This window comes from Lucilia cuprina, chromosome 5, assembly GCF_022045245.1.
Source record: "Lucilia cuprina isolate Lc7/37 chromosome 5, ASM2204524v1, whole genome shotgun sequence".
NCBI lineage: Eukaryota > Metazoa > Arthropoda > Insecta > Diptera > Calliphoridae > Lucilia > Lucilia cuprina.
In genome coordinates, this window is record NC_060953.1 from 54,036,741 (window position 1) to 54,049,703 (window position 12,963).

Genomic DNA, 12,963 nt, shown 5'->3' on the forward strand with positions numbered 1-12,963 from the left:
GACTAGACTATAGACTAGACTATAGACTAGACTATAGACTAGACTATAGACTAGACTATAGACTAGACTAGACTATAGACTAGAATATAGACTAGACTATAGACTAGATTATAGACTAGACTAGACTATAGACTAGAATATAGACTAGACTATAGACTAGACTATAGACTAGACTATAGATTAGACTATAGACTAGACTATAGACTAGACTATAGACTAGACTATAGACTAGACTATAGACTAGTCTATACACTAGACTAGACACTAGATTAGACACTACACAATACACTACACAATACAATACACTGTACACAACCATAAATGAGTGTGTATAGTCTTCGTTTTAAGGTTCTTATACCTACTCGATGTTATCACTATATTAAGACTGTTCTAATTTCGTTTACGGATAATTTAAATATAAATTTCTTTTCCATTAGATTATATATCCTATTTAAATACTTCCTTTCATAAATTAACTACTTTAAGCAATTTTAACCACCACGGAAATACATATTTTTCTCAATTGTTTAAAGTAGTTTTTCCCTTAAAACTCCTTGAAAATGTCATCTCTCAATTGGATATTCTTTACACCTTTAAAAGCCACCGCTTGTGACTGTTTAATATAGTTTAATTGTTTATTAAATGATTGTTAAATATTCAGGAAATGTTTATTGTTATTGAATCTTCATGAGGGTGTCTGACAGATTCACTGTCTAATAGTTGTAAAGGTAACTAAGGCATGTAAATGTAAAAATAAATAAATAGAAAATATTTACAAGTCGTGGGGAAATTACTTATAGATACATACATATTCTCATACATACATAATAATAAAACAGACAAAACAAACCTTTCTAAGTTGCTGGTAATGTTTATCTCTGTAATCTGACAAATAACCAGGCATCAAATCCTCTAAAGTAAGAATAAAAAACTACAACAACAATCGTTAAACAAAAAAATCATAAATAAAAACTAACAACATATGTTTACCTTCTGTTCCTTCTTAATCTTATAGACTATTTATATATAGAAAATTTTTCCTGTCTGTAGACCGACATTTGTAAATGTTTGTTTGACTGTGTGTGTTGTTGTTGTTTATTTTGTTGTGACATACATAACGGTGACAAAGAAATGAAAACCCCAACAAAAACAAAAAAAATTACCAAAGAAAATATAAACAAATAAACAAACAACAATAATAATACAATACGTCAATGGTAAACTCTTAACGCAATAAAAAAACTACAACAAAGTATTAAAATCCACTTTTACTCATTTCTTTTCCTTCGCCTTTTTATTGTTCTCGTTGTTGTTGCTGTTGTTTGTTTTTCTTTATATTTTGAATGAATTTCCTTATTTGTCAGTTTATAATTCCACCCGCAAAATTATTGTTTGTTTGATATAAAAAAAATCGGGAAAAAAGAGTTTAAATTACACTGTTGGCAATTATATTAAAGCAATCCCTAGTAAAATATATAACTTCTTACTTGAGAAAATTTTTAACTTTATTGTTCTCCTTAAAAACTATAAACTAATCGGCATCGAAATTTGATCACTAGAAAGCCCTAGTTCGTTTTTAACTTCAACATAGAAAGTTCTTGCTTAATATTTAAGTTCTCTTCTCTAATTTCTTTATTTAAAAACTAATTGTTACCACATGCATTTGTAAGACCTATTCCACAGATTTTTAACATCAATATAAATAGTTCCTGTCCAATCTTTCAGTTCTCTTCTCAAATTTTCTTATTTAGGCTTTAACAATCTTATATTAAGGACAAAAAAGGTTAACGAACTTTTTTATAGTTCCAGAGTATTCGGAATATTCTATATTTCGTTATTTCTATCTTCCAAACGTTACTTTCAAGGTAACGGTTACGCGAATGTGTTATCTACTATCAAGGACCAAGAGAGCTAACGATCTTTTTTCGAATTACATTTCCAATCGTCAAACGTGATCGATACTAAAACTAATGAAAATGAATATACTTTAGGTAAACCGATTCGTTCATGATTGAATTGAATGAAATTAGGAATTCATTTTGATCTTATATTATTCGAGAACATAGACCGATGCAATACTTTCTACGGGCGCCGTAAAGTTCGAGATTAAGTTCTCGGCTGATTTCCGTCATTAGATCAGTGGTCGAAGTTAGATTTTGTACAAGTTGAAAGAGGAATTGAATGAAATTTAGAAAACATTTCGATCTTATAACATTCGAGAGTCAAGACAGATGCACTACTTTCTACGTAGACCGTAATGATCGAGATTTATCGAGATTTAAGCAATATCTTGAAAACTGTATAAATAATGAATGTTTTATTCAGTGATAATCTTCATACAATGAGTTTTTGTTTGACCTGAACCATTTCTATACTAAAATCGTTCTCTTATTTTGAAGCTAGCAACGCAACTGAAGTTCGGTTGCCATACATAATCGACCTATTAGTTCTCGTCTGATTTCTAGCATTAGATCAATGATTGAAGTTATTTAGTTATCGGCTGATTACCGGCATTAGATAGTCTAGTTTATAGTCTAGTCTATAGTCTAGTCTATAGTCTAGTCTATAGTCTAGTCTATAGTCTAGTCTATAGTCTAGTCTATAGTCTAGTCTATAGTCTAGTCTATAGTCTAGTCTATAGCCTAGTCTATAGTCTAGTCTATAGCCTAGTCTATAGTCTAGTCTATAGTCTAGTCTATAGTCTAGTCTATAGTATAGTCTATAGTCTAGTCTATAGTCTGATCAACATAGTACAAATATCGTTTTCCTATTCCATGTAAGGTTGATTGACATTTGCAGGGACATGCAAAGCTTAGATCTTAAATCTTAAGACCTGATTTAAAATGTGTTTAATTGTTCCTCATTACCCTAATTTAATCGTCCTTAGTGTTTGGTAAAAATTTTAATGCATGGGTACTTAAATATTTTTTTCTATTTTCATTTTTTTAGTAGTACTATGTACAATGGTATTTATATATGAAGTTTTTTTCGTCTTCTTTCTTTCTTCACACTTTGTGCTACTGATGATGATGATGGCGGTTTTTGTTGTTGTAGTAGTTTTTAGTTATTTTTTTTTCATCTTTTTCCTATAATAGATTTTCCTTTTGATGTTGATTGTTGTAGTTGTTGCGCTGTTCATTTTTTAGTACATATTTTCTTTGCATTTGCGTTTTATTTATTTTTTTTTTGTTGTTAAAACTTAATACCTTTTACAGTAGTACTAATAGTATTTAGTTGTTAGTTCCTATGTTTGTGTGCACTTGTTGAAATACATAAATAATATGTGTGTGTTTGTTTGTTTTTTTTCTCTCATAAGCTGCTGTTTCTTCTTCTATTTTTTCTAGTTTTTCCAAAATAATGTCATTGCACTTATTACTCACACGCTCACTCATTTGCTTGCTTGCTTTTCTCTTAATGTTTGTGTGTGTTTTATTTTTAAAGATGAAAAACAAAAAAACAATAGACGACACTTGTGTGTCTGCTTTTTGTTTTTCAATATTTTTGTTTATGTTGTAGTTGTTGTATATTTTTTTTTTCGTCAGGATGTTTATTGTAACGTCATGATCATCATCACCATCTCCATTTCACTGCATTTGTCGTATGTTGTTTTATTTTTATATTATTTTTTCCATAATATATATTTTTTTGATAATGATGTCAGGGCGTAGCCCTTTTTTTGTTTAGCTTAGTTTTGTTCTTTTTTATTATTATTATTGTTGTTGCTGTCTATTTTGTTAATCGTTTTGTTGTTATCGTTCTATTAATAGATATTTTCCTTTCATTTATGTGTTTTTAGTTTTTCTTAATAGTTTCCAGTTTTAATTAATTTATTTTCTTTATATTTAACAAATAATTACTTTATAATTGATGTCTTTGTTTATTAATTCCTTTAACTCTTTTTAGGATCCTGCTGGTATATTTGAATTAATCGAAGTTGTTGGCAATGGCACTTATGGTCAAGTCTATAAGGTAAGTTTTTTTTATAAAATGACAAAATTTGATGGATTTTTCGAAACAAAAAATGTTTACTCAAAATAAGCAGTGACGAGCAAATATCGATTTTAGAGACAGACATCAGTTATTTCTTAAATGGAATGATAATATGACTGAATGATAGATAGATAGATATATAGATAGATAGATAGATAGATAGATAGATAGATAGATAGATAGATAGATAGATAGATAGATAGATAGATAGATAGATAGATAGATAGATAAATAGATAGATAGATAGATAGATAGATAGATAGATAGATAGATAGATAGATAAATAGATAGATAAATAGATAGATAGATAGATAGATAGATAGATAGATAGATAAAACGCGTAAATCGATGTTTATGTCTTGAATTATTATATGTTCTAGGATATGCTACTGTCGGCAATGTAAATTGCATAAATTGAATTAAAACCTATAAAAAATATGCGTAACACTCACAGGTTGCTACAAACATCATGCCGATTAAATACTTATAATATTAATTATAATAAATACTACATAAATATAAACAAATTTCTTAACAATTAACAGCCATTCATCTCTTATACAAACACCCTCTTCTTATATTAATTAAAAAACGCACTAATTGGAATTCGCTGCACTGAATGTTCTCTACATTCGAATGGAAAACAAATTAAACTTGACATTTAAAATAATTTCAGTGAAGCATCATCAACATCTAACCAACAACAACTATGTATGTATGTGTGCTCGCTTCTCAACTATAATTATTTGAATTCTTAACATTGGATGATGATCAAGAGTGAACGAAAAATTAAAAAGCGAGGGAAATGAGGTTATAAGAACAAGTTAAAAATGTTTTTTTTTTGTTTTAAATGGAAAAACTGTTGGTGTTGTTGTTGTACTTCTTTATTCATCCTGACCCCCACAAAGTGCGCGTGTATATTTTGGGATTTTTGTTGAAAAGAAAACTGACTCTGACTCACTGCTGCAGCATCAGCAACAAGAAATAATAAATAAACTAAAAACGCATGTTTGAAATGACAACCATATTTAAGAAGCAAAAAAAGGAAATTTACAGACAGACAGACGTTCATAACGACAAACGTTTAGATATGTTGATTGAATGGTTGTTGGAAGTTTGCTCGTTAGTTCATTGCTTGGGTTGTTTGCTATTCGTCTGACAGCCTTATAATTTAATGATAAGAATGTTGTTACATTAACAACTACAAGAAGAAATTTTACTTGACAACATTTTCTATTGAATTATGTTTTTTTTGAAACAAGAAAATTTCTTTTTTATTTAGAAAATTTTATAAAATTTTGTAATTTGTTTATTTTAAATTGTTATCTGTTGGTGAAATCTTCAACTACTGCTACCAGCTAGAGAGAATAGTCTGAGTCTAGTTCATTGTATAGTCGATACTATAGTTCATTCTATAGTCGAGACTATAGTTCATTCTATAGTCGACACTATAGTTCATTCTATAGTCGAGACTATAGTCCATTCTATAGTCGAGACTATAGTCCATTCTATAGTCGAGACTATAGTTCATGCTATAGTCGAGACTTTAGTTCATTCTATAGTCGAGACTATAGTCCATTCTATAGTCGAGACTATAGTTCATGCTATAGTCGAGACTTTAGTTCATTCTATAGTCGAGACTATAGTTCATTCTATAATCGAGACTATAGTTCATTCTATAGTAGAGACTATAGTTCATTCTATAGTCGAGACTATAGTTCATTCTATAGTCGAGACTATAGTTCATTCTTTAGTCGAGACTTTAGTTCATTCTATAGTCGAGACTATAGTTCATTCTATAGTCGACACTATAGTTCATTCTATAGTCGAGACTATAATTCATTCTATAATCGAGACTACAGTTCACTCTATAGTCGATACTATAGTTCATTCTATAGTCGGGACTATAGTTCATTCTATAGTCGAGACTATAGATCATTCTTTAGTCGAGACTTTAGTTCATTCTATAGTCGAGACTATAGTTCATTCTATAGTCGTGACTATAGATCATTCTGTAGTCGAGACTTCAGTTTATTCTATAGATGAGACTACAGTTTATTCTACCGTCAAGACTACAGTTTATTCTATAGTCGAGACTATAGTCTCGAGTTTGTATAGTCGAGATTATAGTCTGCACTATAATCTGAGACTATAGTCAGGTTTATAGCTGAAACTATTGTCTGGTCCATAGTCCGATCTATAGTCAGAGACTATTGTCTTGTGTATATTTGAGATTAAATGATCTATAGTTGATACTATAGTGTGGTCTATAGTAGAGACTATAGTCTGTAGACCATACTAATAGTCTAACAATAGTTGATTCTAGTCAAGACTATGGTCTGTTGTTAAGAATAATTAGTATATAGTCTATACTATATTCTGGTCTACAGTGAAGACTTCGGTCTACAGTTAACAGTAAAAATTAGTATATAATCCAGACTATGGTCTAGTCTATAGTTGAAAGTATAGTCTGCTCTATAGTTGAGACTGTAGACTGGTCTATAGTTGATACTATAGAGTGGTCTATAGTCGAGACTATAGTCAGTAGACCAGACAAATGACTATAGATTGGTCTATAGTCGAGTTATTGGTATATAGTTAAGAGTAATAATGAGTTTATAGTTAAGACTATAATCTGGCCTATAGTTGAGACTATAAACTGCTCTGTGATCGAGACTTTAGTTTACAAGACTATAGTCAGGTCTGTTCATAAAATGTGCGTAATAAACCTAAACTAAGCGATTAATATCTTTTTGAATACGGGGAATAGACTATAGTTTGGTATGTAGTTGAGTCTAAAGCCAAGTTAATTTCTATCCAATATTCCATTGTTTACTGGGTTATATTGTTTGCTAGCATATTGTTTTATTTAGCTAATAAATAAAAAAATATTAATTCATTTATATAAAAGATTGCATTGAAGATGTGAATATTACTACAATTTTTTTTTTTGTATTTACAATAAAAACAACCAACATAAAAAATTAAAAAAAATATTACCGACTCATAAACAGACAAAGAAAACAAATCTAACATTATTTTTCTTAGTTGATAACAAACGTCGACTACATTTGAAAACGACCGCAAATTATCCAATTCTAAAAAAAAAGACTTCAAATGCGGAATTATATGTTTCTTTTTAAAAAACCACGAATATTTAACAGATTATAAAGTTTTTTATTTATATTTTTACACTTTATAAGCTGGAAAAGATTTAAATGTTTTAGTTTTGTTCTTTGTTTAAAAAAAAGCTTTAAACGTGCTTTAAAAATAAATATAAAGATTTATATTTTGTATACGATTTTTTTCTTCAAAGATCTCATAAATTATGAGGAATTCTAAAGGGAATACATATGTATTTCTCTCCTACAATAATATTTTGTTTCTGGATTAATCTCAGAATGGAACTGATTCAAAATCACAATTTAGAATTCGCTAAAACTAATGATTTTCAAATTTTAAAGGAATCGGAATACGGAATAACTCTCCAGTTTTCTTAGTTAAATCGCAACATCTATGAGGGCCATTTTTTTTTAAATATTCTCTATGTAAAAAATATATTTAAAATTGGAAGTTTTTTCCCTCTTTACATTTTCCACCTTTTTGTAACATACATGTCACAGAAAACAGCCGATGTATGGAACTCGTACTGTCAGGCAACTTGTGTTTATTTTAAATTTTTTCTAATATTTTTTTTTACAAAAAAACATATTAACACGCTAATAGTAGTAGTTGGGCAAGTTGTCAGTTTGAGATACTAAATTTAAAAAAAAGAACAAAACAACAACGAGTAACGTATGCGAAATTTTAATAGAAAATAACACAAATAAAACCACCACAATGTTAGCGATGGCGGCAAACGTTTCTTGCTGGTCGTTTTTGCATGACAAAGATGTTTGTACATATGTATGTATTTGGTACATATAAAAAACAACTGAAAAATATTCATAGATTACTCATACGATGTAAAGTAGCAGTTGTTTTTTTGTTGTTGCAAATACAATTTCGAACTTGTACTTCTTAAAAGCACAAATAAACGACGATAGCGACATCGGCGACGACAACTACTACAACTAGTCATTCATGTTAGCGGAGAATAGTGGGTTTATTGAAAGAATTATTTTGAGATTGAAGTGTACAACTGTTTTGACTTAAATATAAAGAATAATATACAGTATTATAGTATAGGATTCTATAAGCTGTAGATACACAGTGGCTGAGGATGCACATAGAATAGATCTTAAAAATTTGAATCGATACAAATCTGGATCAAAAGATATTGTAGTCCAATCTATCGCTGAGAACAGAACCAGAACAGAACTAGAACAGAACTAGAACAGTACTAGAACAGAACTAGAACAGAACTAGAACAGGACTAGAACAGAACTAGAACAGAACTAGAACAGAACTAGAACAGAACTAGAACAGAACTAGAACAGAACTAGAACAGAACTAGAACAGAACTAGAACAGAACTTGAACAGAACTAGAACAGAACTAGAACAGAACTAGAACACAACTAGAACACAACTAGAACAGAACTAGAACAGAACTAGAACACAACTAGAACACAACTAGAACACAACTAGAACACAACTAGAACACAACTAAAACACAACTAAAACACAACTAGAACATAACTAGAACACAACTAGAACACAACTACAACAGAATTAAAACAGAACTAGAACAGAACTAGAACAGAACTAGAACAGAACTAGAACAGAACTAGAACAGAACTAGAACAGAACTAGAACAGAACTAGAACAGAACTAGAACAGAACTAGAACAGAACTAGAACAGAACTAGAACAGAACTAGAACAGAACTAGAACAGAACTAGAACAGAACTAGAACAGAACTAGAACAGAACTAGAACAGAACTAGAACAGAACTAGAACAGAACTAGAACATAACTAGAAGCGAACTAGAAGAGAACTAGAACAGAACTAGAACAGAACTAGAACAAATCTTGAACAGAGCTATAGGTCTATAATACATTATTAATTTGGACGAAAAAATTACCACAAAATTATTTCTCATTTATTTGAAATATAATATCTAATTATGAAAAACTCTTTGGTTATGGTAGTCCTTCCGTACCACTGTTCAAGAGTGTTGTTTCTGAAAAAATAACAGAATTGAAATTTTTATCCATAATCGTTTCTATTTGCCTTTATATTAACCAAATAACTTAACACGATAATCATACTTTGTGTAAATTTTTCTTTGTTTTGTGGTCCTCTTTAACCCAGTGAGCAATTTCTAATTACTATAATGATGTCAGATCTAAAACAAATTGCCTTATGCAATATAAATCTGCAGATTTTTCTAAAAAAAATTCAGTGCGTTTTATGTATTTCTAAATCTACAAATTTGAAGGGTTTTTATTTTATATAGCAAAAAAAGAACATGTTTCATTAACCTGCGATCTAACGATGTCTAACTTACAGCTTAGAGTTCTTGCTGAAAACATTTTAAAAGTCTAACCAGTGTTGTTAATAACGAATTTCTATAAACAAGTTTTTACTAATTTCCAAGAAAAAATTCACTGAGTTTAAAAGAAGAAAACAAAAAAGAATTCAATAAAATAGACTACTTAAAAATAAAACAAAAATTGTATAAATAAAACTCAAGCCTTACAAAAAAAAAATACTTGAAAACAACACTCAAACGACAAGTAAATGTGATAAATTGACGTTATTTAAACATACGACTTTGACAGACAAATATGTCAATAAAGAGTCGGACAACTACTGCGACCAGTAGTCTGTCTAACACTTTGTATTTTTGAAATAACGTCTAGATGTCTAATATGAGATATACTAACAGGCCTTATAGGAATCTTTGAGATGTTAACAGATCTCTGAGTTGGTTGGTCAAACATCCAAACAAACGAAAACATTTATTTTTAAAATAACACTTCTCTGTTCGATTGTAAATCCCCATTAATATTTAATTTAATTATTATTTAAAGCAAAAGCTTTAAGTTAATAAATCATTATTTTTATAAATAAATAAATTTAAAACTGGTTTAAAATTATTTTCACTTAACAAGTGCAATTGGCTTTTAAAAAGTTTTAAAATTCAATTACATCTAAATCTAAATAAATAAAACCGCCTTCCGGGATCAATCGATCAATGTTTCTTTCGTAAACAACATAAATAAATTTAAAAAAAAAAAAAATCCCAACAACAATAAATGTCACAAATCCAAAACACGTGTTTATTTCAAATATTTGTCAATTCCCCAGGCTTAATCATACCATGAGAATGATTTTTAGATTTATTAGATTTAAAAAAAAAGAATTTAAATAATTTTGGTTACTCTTATTACAAATAGCAATAAATATAAATAATGTAATTAAAAGTGTAATAAAAAATATATCTAAAAAGAGTAATTTCGGTGGCATAGAAAAATAACAACCAAACAATTTTTTAAATAACATTTGGTTAATTACATTTTGCGTATTACATTTTAAATATTGAGGTTTTTCGTTTTTCTGTTTTTTTTTAATTTTTTTCTCACTACACATGTCAAAGTCTTTTTTTTTTGCCTTTTATGGCTTGAAAAAATAAAACCAATGAGTTCGCACCTTAATTCAAGCCCATACAATAAAAAAGTCTTTTTAACATTCTGGCAAACTGAAAAAAGAATATAATAAAATAAAAATAAACTGAGAAGGCCGTTCTTAGTGTTTTTTATTTTATTTGGATTAAAATAAATAAAAGTGACTTTGTCGTTTAAACAATTTAAGCAAATATTATTGTCTTAATATTTGGCTCAAGTCTTAAGTACTTCAAGCTAAGAATTCTTTTCTAAAACTGGACTCGATTAAAGAAAAGCTAGCAAAGCTTTAGAACTGAACTAGAACTGAACTAGAACTGAACTAGAACTGAACTAGAACTGAACTAGAACTGAACTAGAACTGAACTAGAACTGAACTAGAACTGAACTAGAACTGAACTAGAACTGAACTAGAACTGAACTAGAACTGAACTAGAACTGAACTAGAACTGAACTAGAACTGAACTAGAACTGAACTAGAACTGAACTAGAACTGAACTAGAACTGAACTAGAACTGAACTAGGACTGAACTTGAACTGAAACTAGAACTCAACTAGAACTGAACCTAAAAATTTTTCTTTCCACTCCCCGTGGATCCGCGCCAGCACTATATTTTGGGCTATAGTTCACTCTACTTGAGTCTAATCAATAGTCCAGATTATAGTCTAGACTCAAGAACATTGCCTAAACTGAAGGTTGCTTAAATTTAAATTTAAACCCAGCAAAAATTATGATCTATAATATAAAGTATGAAGCAAACTTAACATCCATACTATAATAAGAATAAAACGTACTTTAATTTTTAATATAGTATAAGCAATAATATAAGGACCATAATCTGAACTATATTCTGGACTAGCCCTTTTTCAGATCTATAGTTTGTATCATAGACTGGACTGCAGTATGGATTTAACCAATAACTAATTAGTTAGTTATAAAATTACAACTACCGGTTTTTAAATAAACAAATCTAATATTTTATTTATTATGCGTCATTAATCGCTAAAAACTCTAATAAACCAAATGCTACCACATGTCAACAACCAGTATATGTTATTTTTTTCAATTTTTTTTTTTTTTTTTTGCGGTAACGCCCGATTAATTTGATAATAAATGAAAAATAATTAACACAAATAATTTAAAAATAAATAGGTAATCATTTATTTAGTTGGACTTCTTCTCCTACTGTCAAGTCTTTTGATGAAAATTGTTGGTGATTTTAAAGCGAGTTTTTTTTTTACTAAATAATTGAATATTGAATTTACAGTTTAAATAACAATTATATATAAAGACTTGTAATAGTCCAAGTATTTCATCACTGAACTAATTTTTACTAAATATGTAAGTTATATATTTATATGGAGAAGAGGGAAAGAGAGTTTTTCTTAATTTTCATCTTTCTGATCAAGTTTAGTCATCTTCACATAAAGATGACAAATTCTGTATGTTTTACAATAAAGTTGATTGCATGGTTGTCTGAACGATTGGCTGTTGGGATTTTGTTTTTTTTTTTTATTATTATTCTTTTATTTTGGTGAGGAGGGACCAGTTTGTTTCAGTTTAGTTCGTTGGCTTGTTATTTTTCTCATGCTAAATAGCAAATTTTATTTTTTTGTTATTTGTGTTTTTTATATTTTTAATTTGAAATCTTCGTTATGAATAAATGAGTTAAGTTGAGTTGAGTTGAGCTGTGCTGTGCTGAGTGGTGTTAACAGAAATCAGGTTTTCTTATTAAAGGAGAATTCATTATTATTTTTTGCTTTGTTTTTGTTTCTGTGTTTTATTTTATTCCATTATTTACCTGGAATTTACACCCATAATTCCCTGTGGCCATATATACCTTTTTTAGACGTTTTCGTTTTTATATTTAAGTTTATAATTTTATTATTGCTTTTCTGAGTTTGGTTAAGAATTTATTGGTATTACGACAATATCTCACATGTCAATGTTAGTCACCGATATGGTTTATTTTATCAGTTACCACTAATACATATCATTTTGCATTTTTAGACAAAGATTTTAAGGCTTATCGGGAAATTTAATTGCATTCGGATTAATAAACTGTTTAAAAATAACTGAAACTATTTATGGTGCAAGATTTTAAAACTACATACCAATTTGAATAGAAATTTGAAAAATATTACATACCTGAAAATAAAAAAAAATATTAGATTAAATTTATGCTTACAATTAACATATTTTTGTTTACTTCTAATTTAGTTTTAGTTCAAGTTCAGTTCTAGTTCTAGTTCAGTTCTAATTCTGTTCTAGTTCTGTTGTAGTTCTGTTGTAGTTCTATTGTAGTTCTGTTGTAGTTCTGTTGTAGTTCTGTTGTAGTTCTGTTGTAGTTCTGTTGTAGTTCTGTTGTAGTTCTGTTCTAGTTCTGTTCTAGTTCTGTTCTAGTTC

At 28.9% G+C, this 12,963-nt stretch overlaps 1 protein-coding gene across 10 annotated transcripts in view; it reads left to right on the forward strand.

The window, feature by feature from the left end:
* Positions 1 to 12,963, forward strand: part of LOC111686932 (misshapen-like kinase 1) — a 59,615-nt gene that overhangs the window by 6,839 nt on the left and 39,813 nt on the right. For all 10 annotated transcript variants that reach the window (XM_046951292.1, XM_046951290.1, XM_046951294.1 and 7 more), the window contains one exon: positions 3,904 to 3,969. In XM_046951292.1, the coding sequence (XP_046807248.1) occupies positions 3,904 to 3,969 (66 nt within the window). The remainder of the gene's footprint in view (positions 1 to 3,903; positions 3,970 to 12,963) is intronic.